At 44.3% G+C, this 14,693-nt stretch overlaps 1 protein-coding gene across 1 annotated transcript; it reads right to left on the reverse strand.

The window, feature by feature from the left end:
• Positions 1-908: 908 nt before the first annotated feature.
• Positions 909-8,032, reverse strand: LOC121136363 (X-linked retinitis pigmentosa GTPase regulator-interacting protein 1-like). Its single transcript, XM_040736694.1, has 3 exons — positions 7,819-8,032; positions 3,794-3,907; positions 909-1,467 (listed from the first exon to the last, which is right to left on the reverse strand). Exons 2-3 carry the CDS (start codon positions 3,870-3,872, stop codon positions 1,124-1,126), a joined length of 423 nt encoding a protein of 140 aa, XP_040592628.1. The 5' UTR covers positions 3,873-3,907; positions 7,819-8,032; the 3' UTR covers positions 909-1,123.
• Between the last annotated feature and the right edge of the window lie 6,661 nt (positions 8,033-14,693).

Here is a 14,693-nt window from a genome sequence, read left to right on the forward strand (position 1 = left end):
CCAGGACAGCTAGGGCTGTTACACAGAGAAATCCTGTTTCACCACCTCCCCCCCAAAAGATTAATTTCTGACTCAGGCTTTAGTGATACAGGCCTGTAATCCCAACACTGGATTTAACTGCTGCCAGGCCCCATAGTTGTTAAGGAAATATTAACAAATGACCGGAGTGTGGTGTCTGCCTGTAATCCCGGCCTTGGGTGAAGAGGCAGGGGCACTGCTCCAAGTTTCAGGCCAGTCAGACCAACAACAGCAACAAAACCAACTACACTATGTCACTAATGTTGGTCTTGGCTAGACGGCTCTGACACCAGTGTGTCACTTCAAAGTGTCTTAAAGATGGACTTCAGATTTCCCACCCTTCTACACGTGTGTCTCCCGCACCTCTCTCTCAGATTCCTGCCTAGCTGTATCCAGAAATCCACCACTGAAAGGGCATAGCCTAAGTTATGCAACATTTTGGAGTTAAGGGCTTTAGCTCTGCCACTTACTAGATGTGATCATGGGCAAGTTGTGTAGGTACTTCAGGTTTCTTTGTCCTAATAATACCCTGCCTTTACACGATGTCATGGTTTGAAAAAAAAAATGGCCTCCAAAGGGAGTGGCATGAGTGGGAGGTGTGGCCTTGTTGGAGGAAGTGTGTCACTGTGGGGGCGGGCTTTGAGGTCTCATATGTGCTCAAGCCATGCCCTGTGAGACAGACCACTTCCTGTTGCCTGTACAAAATGTAGACCTCTCAGCTGCCTCTCCAGCACTGTGTCTGCCTGCATTCCACATGTTCTACCATGATGATAATAGACTGGAAATGTAAGCCACCCCAATTAAATGTTTCCCTCTATAAGAGTTGCCATGGTCAAGTTGTGATGCAGAAACCTTAACTAAGACACACTAGTAAAACAAGTCAACACATTTAATAGCAGCAATTCAGTTCACGTGTGTCCAGAACACACACGATGCCCGCATGCAGTGAAGAGTCAATTGATCTTTACTTTTCAGAAGAAAACTTCCTTGTCATGCCTCTAACCCCCTTGTTCTGCCAAGATTTTGCCTTTAACCCTGTCTCCACCTCCTCCCCTTCAGCTAGACAGGAACCTGCCCAGCCTCTCCTCTGGGCATTGATATGCCATCACCAGATTGCTTGGACTGCTTTGTAGTGTCTTAAATTATGAGGTGTGTGGTAGAAAAACAATAAAACAATACTGTTTGCAAAAACATTTTTGAACCCGGCATCCTTGATGTTTGAGTCATTTTTGGTACAGACATCCGAGGAAAATGCAATCCTTTCGGTTTCGTATGGAGTCAATCTGCTGCAGACACAGTGTAAGAACTCTGGGTACCTTTTGCTTCTATCGTGTTGCTTCGGAGAAAGCTCCTTCACCAATGTGGGCTCCTCGTGAAGATGAAAGAGTCTGTAGTTTGGTTCCTTCTGGCTCATCCTGTCCACCTGTGCCTCAGCCGTCACACTCTTACCTGAAGGCCCCAAAGAGAGTGGTTGGAGAATATTTTACATGTTGTCTTGTTTTTCTTTATTCTATTTTATTTTGTTTGTTTTTCCAGATAGGGTTTTGTAAGGAGAGATCTAATATAGGGAGAGATCTATGTACCCATAGTGCTATGGTACTATAGAGGATTTTTCTGTGTAGGTCTGTCTGTCCTGGAACTTGATCTATAGACAAGGCTGGCCTTGATCTCAGAGATCCACCTACCTCTGCCTCCTGAGTGCTGGGAATAAAGGTGTATACCATGACAGCCTGGACCTTTATTTATCTGTTAATTTTTTAAGAGTCTTGACGAGTGGGGGCTGGAAAAATGGTTCTGGAGTTAAAAGCACTAGCTGCTCTTCCAGAGGACCCAGGTTCAGTTCCCAGCACTTACATGGCAGCTCAGACCTGTCTGTAACTCCATCCAGTTCCAGGGGACCTGAGACCCTCACGTAGACATACATGCAGGCAAAACACCAATGCGCATAAAAATAAATAAATATTTTTAAAAAGTCTTGCTGGGCATTGGAGGCAGAGGCAGGCAGATTTTTGCGAGCTCAAGGCCAGCTTTGTCTACAGAATGAATTCCAGGACAGCAGGGGCTGTTGCACAAAGAAACCCTGTCTAGACAGAGAGAGAGAGAGAGAGAGAGAGAGAGAGAGAGAGAGAGAGAGAGAGAGAACTATAGGCTACCTGGAAGTGGTGGTGTATGTCTTTAATTTTAGCATTTGAGAGGCAGAGGCAGGTGGATCTCTGTGAGTTTGAAGACAACCTGGTCTACAGAGTGAGTTCCAGGACAGCCAGGGATACACAGAGAAATTCTATCTTGAAAAACCAAACACATAGATCTAGATATATAGCTGTATGTCCTTTAAAATGGTGGAGGGATGCACACAGAAAGGATGGCCCAGGATTTAATAGCACTTACTGGTCTTGCAAAGGACCTAAGTTCTACTGCTCTTGCAGAGGACCTAAGTTCTGTTACCACAACCCTTGCTGGGCAGTGAAACTTTGCGGCAAGTGCCTTTGTCTGCTGAGATCTCCCTGGCCCTGTTTATTGTTTTTTGAGATAAGGTCTCACTCTGTAACACAAGCTAGCCCTGACCTTGTAATTCTTGTCTCTGACTCTAAAGTACTGATGTAGCAAAAGAACAGAAACTTTAAAAAGAAAAACGACATCAAGAAGGTGTGGTGAGGCTGGAGAGATGGCTCAGAGCTTAAGAGCACTGACTGCTCTTCCAAAGGTCCTGAGTTCAATTCCCAGCAACCACATGGTGGCTCACAGCCACCTATGATGAGATCTTGTGCCTTCTTCTGGCCTGCAGATATACAAGCAGGCTGAATACTGTATGCATAATAAGTAAATAAATCTTTAAAAAAAAAAAAGGTGTGGTGACCCCCTGGTGGGGCGTTGGGGGAGGAGGTATGTCTTTAATCTCAACACAAGCCGACAGATTTCTGTGAGTTCTAGGTTATGCCAGCCATGGTGATACAGTGAGACCTTTTCTCAAAAACTAAATGAATAACTAGATTAACATATAAAACAAACTAGTGGACAGAGACTGGAAGCCCTCTCCCGGGGGGGGGGGGCTACCTACAACAAAGAGCGTGCTTGAGAAGAGCTCCCTATACAAATGTAGAAACCAGAAGCTTCCCCCCCGCCCTCGCCCCCCAGCAGAGGGAGCTTGAGTTTGAGTATGGCCAAGCCCTTTCATCTTAGTGAGCAGAAACACTCCCCACGTGGGGCGGTGAGTGAAATTGTTAAGAGAAGCTTTTTCTTTGCTAGCCGCTTTGGTTTATCACCCGCCAGTCGCCTGGGCTCTGCCACATTGTAGTCCCCAAATAACACACAAGACGCTGTATTAATTATAAATCTGTTGGCCTTGCTTGTTTCTTACTGGCTAGCTCTGACTTAAGTAATTACCCCATAATTGTTAATCTAAGTATGTCTCTTACCGGAGAGGTTTCCGGGCTTCCTACCCCAATGGCGTTACATCTCGACTCTCCAGTGTTTCTCCTTCCCAGAATCCTCCTGGATTCCTAGCCCCACCTATCTAGATTCCTATTGGCCAGCAGTAATTTATTGACATATACACAGGACTTCCCCAACAGAAATTGTTTACCAGCTGGTAATGGACACATACACTCAGGTACATGCACATGTACCTACCCATACAGTTAAATAAATAAATAAATATTTAAATAAAAAGAGATTTTTAAGAAAAGGGCTAGAAGAAAATGGCCATTGTGAAGACTGTCAGGGCTGTCCCACCGTGACACTCAGTGAAGAACATCCACATCTAGGCGATACCTACCTTCCAACAGATGAGTTGAGTCATCTGTGTCTCTAACTGGCAGATCCTCTGGTACGTGGTCCAGTAGATGTATCATCATCTCAGTTATCAGGCTGTATGAGATCCTAGAAGACACTAAATAAAGGAAAAGTCTTTATGAAGTTATAACTTTAGATTGTCTTCTGCAGGCTCTCCCTAAATTGTAGTAGGGATTTCCCAGTAGTTTTGTGATAGTACACATCCTACTTATATTTGTGGTGGTGATGGTGTGCACAACTCTAAAGCCATGCACTCAGTAATATGATATTATTTATTCAAAATAAAATTAATTTTCTGATTATAGGATTGATACTTACCCTTTTTGGGGGGGGGGTTTCGAGACAGGGTTTCTCTGTATTGTCTTGGAAGCTGTCCTGGAATTCCCTCTGTAGACCAGGCTGGCCTGGAACTCACAGAGATCTTCCAGCCTCTGCCTCCCGAGTGCTGGGATTAAAGGCTTGAGCCACCAACGCCCAGCTAGGGGCTGACTCTTACCAGTTAATATTCTATGACCTAGTCCCCTTAGTTACTGTGATGGGACCATATACAGAATACTGACCAAAGTTAAATCAGTCATCTACTATCTCCTGGAGAGATGGAAAAAGGCAAAGAAAGTTAAATTAAGTGAGGTATGGTGGTATATTCCTGTAATCCCATCACTTAAGAGACCAAGGCAGGAAGATTCAAAGCCTGTCTTGGCTACTAAGCAAGGCATTGTTAAAAAAAGAAAAACAGAGGGTCTAGAGAGATGATTCAGAGGTTAAAAGCACAGGCTGTTCTTCCAAAGGACCTGAGTTCAATTCCCAGCAAATACATCTATAATGAGATCTGGTGCCCTCTTCTGGTATGCAGACAGACATAGGCAGAATAATTATATATGTATATATATGTATATAATTATATATGTATATATATGTATATAATTTTTAAAAACCCAGATGGGGTAATGGAGCACACCTCTAATCTCAGCACTTGGGAGGCAGAGGCAGGCAGATCTGTGAGTTCGAGGCCAGCCTGGTGTACAAAGCAATTCCAGGACAGCCAGGACCACTATACAAAGGAACCCTGTCTCAGGGGAAAAAAGGGTCTGGAGAGAGTCTCCAGCCTCAACCCTCACATGATGTCTTTTAAAAAAAAGATTTTATTTATTTATTATGTATACAGAACTTCATGTATGCCTGCAGGCCAGAAGAGGGCACCAGATTTCATTACAGATGGTTGTAAGCCACTATGTGGTTGCTGGGAATGGAATTCAGGACCTCCAGAAGAGCAGCCAGTGCTCTTAACCTCTGAGCCATCTCTCCAGCCCACTTGATGTCTTTTAAGCAACTTAACTTGCATGATTCCTAGATATCTCCAACTCAACCTGTGAAGCAGAACTCTCATTTCTCAGATCTCTATTTCTGTCTCTGTGTGTGGTGCTGGCATCTTAGCAGTCCCAAAGCCTTGCTACCTCTTTCCCTCATCCAGTAGCATGTCTTCTGGTTTCTTCCTCAAGTAATAGCTCACACTCTCCAACAGTGTTAACTCAGGCATCTGTGTGTCTTTCCTCGACTGCTCTAAAGCTCTCCGTTTTCCCTCTCTAACCTCCGTCAGTTCTCCCTAAAGCATTCAGAGCGACTTTGTCAAGTAACCCACGTGTATAATGCAATGCTTAAAAATTCCCAGGGGGTTTTCAGTACCTTGGCATGAAATCTAAACTCTCTGTCAAAGCCCATGAGACTTTGTGCAACGGGGTGCCGTTCTCATACTCCCCCGGTCGGGCTCTGCGCTTCCTGAGTTCAGCTCACAATGGGCTTCTGTCCTCTCTGTGGCTCCAGTCATCACTCTCCTGCAGCTCTCAATGGCTCTGGAACTTCATTTCACTGCTTTTTCTCTTGCTCCTTTACTATTATTACGATTTTTTTTTTTTTTTTGGTTTTTCCGAGACAGAGTTTCTCTGTGGCTTTGGAGGCTGTCCTGGAACTCGCTTGGTAGTCCAGGCTGGTCTCGAACTCACAGAGATCCACCTGCCTCTGCCTCCCGAGTGCTGGGATTAAAGGCGTGTGCCACCACCGCCCGGCTTATTTGTACTTTGTTATTGTCTGTCCCCCATCTAAGATATAAGGATTTTGAAGGAAGAGAATCAGTGTAACTTGTTACGTTTGCATATCCTGTATAGCTCCTGAAATGGTTCCTAGAAAAAAATAGGAACCCAAAAAGCATATGCCAAATAAATGAAAGAGAGAAGATGCCATGAAGGGCCCAGTCAAAACTCTTGACTTTTTCCTATTCCTCTTGTTTTTAAACTGTATTTGGGTTTTTGAGACAGGGTCTCATTATATATCCCTACCTGGCCTAGAATTTTCTATGCAGACCAGCCAGGCCTGGTAATCATCTATCTTTGTCTCTGGAGTGCTGGGATTAAAGGCTTGCACCAACATGCCCAGATATCTATCATATGTGTTAAATATGGTCTGTCTATGCCCTGGGTGAGTGCACCTTTGGGAATGCAAGAATGGAGATGGCTGCCGTGCTTAGGGTTGGAGGGCATTTAGAAAGAGGCTTCCATCATGCTTATTAGAGGCAGGAGGACAATAAGTTTGAGGCTGAACAATGATAAATTAGCTGGGCATGGTAGTGCACGCCTTTAATCCCAGCACTTGGGAGTCAGAGTCAGACAGAACTCTGTGAGTTCAAGGCTAGCCTGGTCTACAAAGTGAGTTCCAGGACAGGCTCCAAAGCTACACAAAGAAACCCTGTCTCAAAAAACCAAAAACAACAACAACAAAATGATAATTTAGCAGAGTAGAGTGGCATATGCCTTTAATCCCAGCACAGGGAAACTGAAGCAGATTTCTGAGTTTGTAACCAGTCCCAGATAGTCAGAGCTATTTAGAGAGACCCTGTCTAAAAAAAAAAACAAGGCCGGGCATTGGTGACACACACCTTTAATCCCAGCACTCAGGAGGCAGGGGCAGGTGAATTCAAAGTCAGCATGGTCCAGTGAGTTCCAGGACAGACTCCAAAGCAATACAGAGAAATCCTGTCTCGAAAAAACACAAAATAAATAAATGAATGAATGAATAAATAATAAATAAAACCCTGATAACATGGGCTGGAGAGATAGCTCAGAGGTTAAGAGCACTCGCTGCTCTCCGAGAGGTTCCGAGTTCAATTCCCAGCAGCCACATGGTGGCTCCCAGCCATCTGAAATGAGATCTGGTGCTCTCTTCTGACCTGCAAGCTTATGTGCAGACAGAATACTAAATACACAACAAATAAATCTTAAAAAAAAAACCAAAAACCTGACAACAAAAGAATTCAGGAAGCCCTCACCTTTGAATAAAAGAGCAATAGAGGTTAAAATGTGACATTTTGTGAAAATCTGCCATTACTAGTTAGTTGGGTATCGTGGAGGGAAGCCTGGGTATGCCAGTACAAGCCTGTAAAGCCAGGACTGGGGAGCCAGAAAGGAGGATAGCCACAAACTCTTGGTTAGCTTGGTCTACATAGTAAAGTTCAGGCTAGCCTGGGATGCAGAGCAAGACATCTCAAAGAGTGAAAACAAACAAATGATGAGTATGGAAGAGAGAAGGAGCCGGGAAGACATTGTCCTTGCTCAGCAAAATGCTGGGAGGGGGGAGGTCTGGGGACAGAAGAGTGTCATGAATCATCACCCACCGAAGCGCTTGGATATGGAACAGACCTGAGAAAGTAACAGGGTTAATGATGCCTCGGTGAAAAGATAGAAAATGAATACTTATTTTGCTCTTCTCAAAGCTATCCAGGATGCTGGGCAGTGGTAGTGTACGCCTTTAATCCCAGCACTTGGAAGGTAGAGGCAGGTGGATCTGGTCTACAGAGCGAGTTCCAGGACAGCCTCCAAAGCAATACAGAGAAACCCTGTCTGGAAAAAAACATAAAACAAACAAACAAAGAAACCCTGTCTTAAAAAGCCAAACCAAAACAAAAGTATCCAGGGTAAAAGATGAAAGATTATAAATATGCATTAGCTATAAACTTACAATCTTGGCTTCTTCCAGAGAGTTCCGTGCAGTTCTTTTCTCTGGATTTCCTGCTGTGTCTAATACTCCTGCTTCCAATCCTCTTGTCCTCCTGCCAGCCCAAGGAGACACTAATCCAGGCCGGTGAGCCGTTAACTCTTTGTAGATCATCTGCTTTTATTCTAGTGAAGACTGTACTTTTTCTGGATCCATGGTGAACTTGGAGAGACAGCACTGAAACCGCTTTTATTCTAGTGAAGACTGTACTTTGTCTGGATCCATGGTGAACTTGGAGAGACAGCACTGAAAGCATTACTTAACCCGTGAACTTCCCCACTAAAACTACAGCTGGCAAAAAAATGAATGTTTGACTTGGGGTTAATAAAATTGAGTTGGAACTGGGAAGATGACTTTTATATCTGCTGTTAACGGGCCAGGTGTAGGAGTCCATGCCTGTAATCACAGGACGGAGAGCCTGAGGCAGGAGTGGTCTGAGCTGAAGGTCAGCAGGTTTACATAGTGAGTCTGTGACTAGTCAGGGTTACATAGCAAGATACTGTCTTAGGAAAAAAAAAAAGAATCAGTGACTTGGTTACTTGAGGGTCAAAACAATGGGAAGGGAGTGAGCCTTGAGATCTCTTTGAGGAAAAATGACTCTATGGGGTCAGGATTTCTGTCTTAATCTATAGAATCCAGAGCCTTTCCAAGTAAGAGATATTTTATTTGTTTGTTTGTTTGTTTTTGAGATAGGGTTTCTCTACATAGCTCTGACTGCCCTGGAACTCACTATGTAGTTCCAGACTGGCACACAGACAGACTTGCCAACAGTTCAGTCTGATAGAGACATTTTCTTTTCTTTTTATAGTACAGTTTATTTTCTTCTCCTATGAATGAAGATAGTCAATAGAGTGTCTATATCAACATAAGCAAATTATCCTTCTGTTCAATCTCCTCTCACTCCTGCTCCTCAGACTTTCTCGGCTTTTTGTTTTGTTTTGTTTTGTTTTTACTTTCCAATCCCAGTTCCCCCTCCCTCCTCTCCTTCCACTCCCCTATGCCCCCTCCCATTTGCCCCATGGAAAGGGTATGGCCTCCCGTAGGAAGTCTACTAAGTCTGTCCCATCATCTGGTTGAGGCAGGACCAAGGCACCTCTCCACCCCCACCCCCTGTGTCTAGGCTGGGCAAGGTATCTCTCCATATAGAATGGGCTCCACTAAGTCAGTTTGTGCATTAGTGTTAGATCTTGGACCCACTGCCAGTGGCCTCATGTACTGTCCCTGTCACACCATTGTCACCTATATTAAGGGAGTCTAGTTTAGTCGTATGCAGGTTCCCCGTTTAGAGACATTTTCTTAAGTGAGGTTCTCTTCCCCGATGACCCAGTTTGTGTCAAGTCGAAAAACAAACAAACAAAACGAACAACCTAGTCAGCCCAAAGTACAGACTGGAATGATGAGAAGGCAGTGATCTTTGGTGGATCAGTAACGAAACATCCAGTCTCTGAACTGGAAATAAGCCCAATGGTACAGGCACGGGTCTGACAGGGAATCAGTGTGGAGGAGAGGAAGTGGGGGGTGAGGGAGTGGGGGGTGAGGGAGCAGGCACTCACTGGAGGACCCAGAGGCTCTTGTGACCAAGGACAAAGAGCTGAACCAGGGACACACGTTAGAAATTAGCCCAGTCGTGTACCATAACCGCTGTTTATACATAATTTACATACTTCTCCCATGTGTGGGGCTTTGAGCATCCTTTCTTCATTGCATGTCACCCAGGAATGGCTTCTTTTTCCTGTTACCTTCAGCACAGCTTTCTCCTGTCCCTACTCTTCAGTGGCACTCAGACACCGATTCCAAAACAGTTAATAATTGCCTGAGAGGGCCAAGAAACTGGTTGCCAAGCCTAACAACTTCAGTTCAATTCCTGGAACCCACATGGTAGAAGGAAAAAAAATCAATTCCCACAAGTTACCTTTTGACATGTATGCTGTGGTACACATCAATTTACAATACTTGTTGTTGTTTGAGGCAGGTTTTCTCTGTGAAATTGTCCCGGCTGTCCTGGAATTCACTCTGTAGACTGGGCTGACCTCCAACGCACAGAGATCCATCTGCCTTTTTCCTCTCCAGTGCTGCTGGGGTTAAAGGCCTGCACCACCACCTTGGGGCTACAACATGTGTTAAAAAATAAATAAAAGGACGGTGGTGGCTCACACCTTTAATCCCAGCACTTGGGAGGTGGAGGCAGGCGGATTTCTGAGTCTGAGGCCAGCCTGGTCTACAGAGTGAGACTCAATACAGCCAGGACTACACAGAGAAACCAGAAGGAACCAGATCCTCACTCAGTCCCCTGCTTTAGCAGCCATGACAGCCCCGGTACAGGTTTTAATGGGTCAGTAGGCTATTAACCTTCCTTTTGGGCGCTAGTCATTTGTCATCTGTGTGTCCTTGGTAATCCAATGTCTGTCCATGGGTTTTGCTCGTTTTCTACTGAGATCATTTGTTTATGTCACTGTTGAGTTTTATATAAGTCCTCTATTAAAAGTGTGATGGCTTAACTTTTTCACATAACTTGTGCCAAAAAAAAAAAAAGTACACTTACCAGCCCTTCAGGCACGGCTAATCATGACAAAGAGATGTGGGGTTGGGACTATATCTCAGTCGGTAGAGCAAGAGACTCCTATTTCTGACTTGTGCCTTCCCCCCTTTTAGGGACAATAAAATCTACTCTCTTAATTAGGGTTTTCTTTCTTTTTTCTTTTTTTTTTTTTTTTTTTTTTTTTTGGTTTTTCCAGACAGGGTTTCTCTGTATTGTTTTGGAGGCTGTCCTGGAATCGGCTCTGTAGACCAGGCTGGCCTCGAACTCACAGAGATCCACCTGCCTCTGCCTCCCGAGTGCTGGGATTAAAGGCGTGCGTCATCAATGCCCAGCTTAATTAGGATTTTCTATGCTAAAAAATTATATAAACTTTGTAATTTAACAATCACCCAGATGATAGTGGTTTTAAAGGCATAAAGGGTATTTTATTTTTGCTAGGAGTTACCCCCTTCCCTCAGTCTGGCAGAAGGACAATCTAGCCAGCTTCTGCCAACAAACTGTGCTGCCAGAAATAATTCATATACCTTTCTGCCTTTTATTATTATTATTGCTGACAGCTTTCTTATTTTACTGGCGCTGTAACACATGGCTTGTTTGTAGAATGTCCTGCCTTTCCAGGGCCCAGTAGGGCACACATTTCACACAAAATCCTCCCTGTTCCATCTGTAGCAGATCTACATTCTTGTCACTAACAATTTTTTTTGTTGTTGGTTTTTGTTTTTGTTTTTGTTTTTTTTTCGAGACAGGGTTTCTTTGTGGCTTTGGAGGTTGTCCTGGAACTAGGTCTTGTAGAGCAGGCTAGTCTAGAACTCACAGAGATCCACCTGCCTCTGCCTCCCACGTGCTGGGAGATTGTACCTCTTTTACCTAGACAAAATAAGGTCAGTCTTTTCCATGTCCCTCTTCCACGGAGAGAAAAAAACCTTCTCATTTTATAGGACTGGCAAAGATTAATGCTATTCTTTGATACTTCTGCCTGCTAATGGAGACTTGGGTATAGCTAATGAAAGACCCTTCGGTCTTTCTCTCAGGACCCTCGCCCCAAAGATCACCAGGGAGCCGAAGCTCGCTGCAAAACGCAAGACAGTTTTTATTAAGCTGGCGCTTCGGGGTTCAGCAGCCATGGGAAGGAGTGAACCCCGAGCAGAAATTACAGCAAGTTTTTTTTTAAAGGGTTTTTTCTTTTCTTTTTTTTTTAAAGATTTGTTTATTTATTATGAACACAACAGCCTGCCTCCATGTCTGTCTGTACTCCAGAAGAGGGTGCCAGATCTCATTATAGATGGCTGTGAGCCACCATGTGGTTGCTGGGAATTGAACACAGGACCTGTGGAAGAGCAGTCAGTGCTCTTAACCTCTGAGCCATCTCTCCAGCCCCCTACAGCAAGTTTTTAAAGCCTAAAACCGCAAACAGGGTAGTGGGGTACAAGGGGTGTTTGGTAATCGGTGCCAGACCTTCATGCAAACACGCACGCTTGTGGCTGTCTGGCTTGTTATCTGTCTTAGGCAATGTCTGTGCCCTGGCTGAACTTTGTGACTGACCTGGAACCTTGAGGTCTGGGGAGTGTTTCCAAGTCCTTGAGGACTGAGGTCTGGGATATATTTTCAAGTCCTTGAGGACCACCAGGGAAAGATGTTTAAGTGTAGCTGCTCAGGTCCAAGGACGGGACAGCTTAGTAATTTTCCAACTATTAGGGGGCTAATTGTTAGGGCTCTTCACTAACTGTATATGAACTGCACCCTATCATTTTTAATAGATTTGGAAACTGCCATTTTGTTTTTTGTTTTTTGGAGACAGGGTTTCTCCATATTGTTTTGGAGGCTGTCCTGGAACTCACTTGGTAGAACTCATAGAGATCTGCCTGCCTCTGCCTCCTGAGTGCTGGGATTAAAGACATGTGCCACCACCATGGACCCTGTCATTTTAAATAGAATTGGAAACTGTATAAAATTTATTCTTCTCAGATCTCTGATGGTATTAATAGTTAGACCATAACCAACTTAATAACTCATTTTATAGAGTTCTGATAAGCTAGTAAAACAATGACTAACCAAGCTCAACTTTTTAGATGTATTTTGGTTGTCATTTAAATATAAACTTAAGGGCTTTTTATCAGGCCAAAGGCACATCTATCCAATCTATACCTGGCTCTCTAGACAGAAAAAAATATGCAAGCTTCTAACCTAAACCTGCAGTTTTCACTAGGACTCTAAGGTATCTGTTTTTTCTTTTTCTTCTTTTTTTTTTTTTTTTTTTTTTGGTTTTTCGAGACAGGGTTTCTCTGTGGCTTTGGAGGCTGTCCTGGAACTCACTTGGTAGTCCAGGCTGGTCTCAAACTCACAGAGATCCGCCTGCCTCTGCCTCCCGAGTGCTGGGATTAAAGGCGTGCCCCACCAACGCCCGGCTGATATCTGTTTTTTCTACAATGTGGATTTCAGTACAGATTGGTAATGCTAACATGTCTAAATCTCTTATGTCCTTTTGTATAATGAAGTTCATATGGGCTTCAGAGGATCAAAAGTCATAAAACTGGGATCCACTTCTCACAGGGCAAAAGAACTCCAGATAGGACAGCTTTTGTTATCCCACCTGTCTGTTTCTGAGGATGGGATTTTTCTCCCCTTGTCTTGGGACTCTGCCCTCCCTAATCACTAAAACTATGGACCTACCAGTTCTGACTAAGTATATAAGTTTTAACTTTTGTTCCCTATTTAAGCATGTCTCAAACAGGTTCCCACTCTGGCAGACCATCTGAGCATCGGTTGCTGACTACAGCCCACTCCTAAAGACTGCGAGCTCTAGACTTGCTGTGGATGTAACAGGTCCAGGAGATGTGAATCCTCCCTGTTTCTTCAACTGAGTCTGCCAACCAGTGCTTCTGATAAATACCCCATTGCTTGATTCCCTCTTTGCTTTTTTTTTTTTTTTTTTTGGTTTTTCGAGACAGGGTTTCTCTGTAGCTTTGGAGGCTGTCCTGGAACTCACTCTGTAGACCAGGTCGAACTCACAGAGATCCGCCTGCCTCTGCCTCCCCAGTGCTGGGATTAAAGGCGTGTGCCACTAACGCCCGGCTCCCTCTTTGCTTTTGACTAACATTACAGCCTGCTTGGATTCCTGGTAACACCCAAAAATCAACAGGAAGTCGCACAGAAAAGAATATGTTACCCCTTTTCCCTGGTTGAGATGCTAAATCAAAAGAAAACTCCCTTACATAGGGACAAATGACAATAAAAATTGTTCACTAGTAACCCAGGAAATGAAGGGACCAGATCCCCACTCAGTTCCCTGCTTTAGCAGTCACGACAGGCTACAGAAAGGACATATAGGCCTCTGACTCAGCGCATGACACAAAGAAACCCTTAGCCTCCAAGATGCTTGGTTCCAGAGAACAGTTTGGCCACAAAAACTCCAGGGGAGATCAAAACCTCCCCATAGTCTCCAGGATACAGTTCTGAAAACTATTGGTATCTACGAACAACAGGATACCTGCAAGTAACAAGACAAAGCCATAGAAACCACAGAACGTTTCCTCTCAGCACTGACCAATAAGACACAGGTATTTCAAGTCAAAATATGACTTTGAAACATTTTCCTAATTGTTCTCCAAATGTCAACCAATCAGAAACCAACCCGTACTTACTGATGTAATCCTGTGACTTTTGTCTTTAAAACCTAAAAGTCCTGGCATTGGTGGCGCACACCTTTAATCCCAGCACTCAGGAGGCAGAAGCAGGTGGATCTCTGTGAGTTCTAGGCCAGCCTGGTCTACAGAGCGAGTTCCAGGACAGCCTCCAAAACAATACAGAGAAACCCTGTCTGGAAAAAACCAAAACCAAACAAAAAACCTTAGAAGTAGACAGGAAACTTTGCTCCCTCTGGAAGCTGCTGCCCAGAGGCAGCTGCATCAGCCAGCTAGATCTGCTCAAGGTCTGGTGTCCCCACAAGGTTCCCGTCATAGTTGGATAAAATAATAAAACCTTACTTTTACAGTTCAGTGGGTCTGTATCCCTGGTGGTTTTTGGGATCCTCACAACTTGAGCACAACAGAACCCTGTCTCAAAAAAAAAACAAACCCGAGAACACAATAAGGAGAGAGAGACAGAGAAAGAGAGAGAGAGAGAGAGAGAGAGAGAGAGAGAGAGAGAGAGAGAGAGAGAGAGAGAGAAGTCAGAGAGTGCAGCAGACTGTCTGGTGCAGTCCTGTATTCAAAGTACTTGGGAGGCTGAGGCAAGAGGCTTACAAATTTGAGCCCTAACTTTTTCACTAAAGCATGATGGACCGCCATCTTGGAGTCTAGAT

The sequence above is a fragment of the Mesocricetus auratus genome, unplaced genomic scaffold, assembly GCF_017639785.1.
Source record: "Mesocricetus auratus isolate SY011 unplaced genomic scaffold, BCM_Maur_2.0 Super-Scaffold_100066, whole genome shotgun sequence".
In the NCBI taxonomy this organism is placed as follows: Eukaryota; Metazoa; Chordata; class Mammalia; order Rodentia; family Cricetidae; genus Mesocricetus; species Mesocricetus auratus.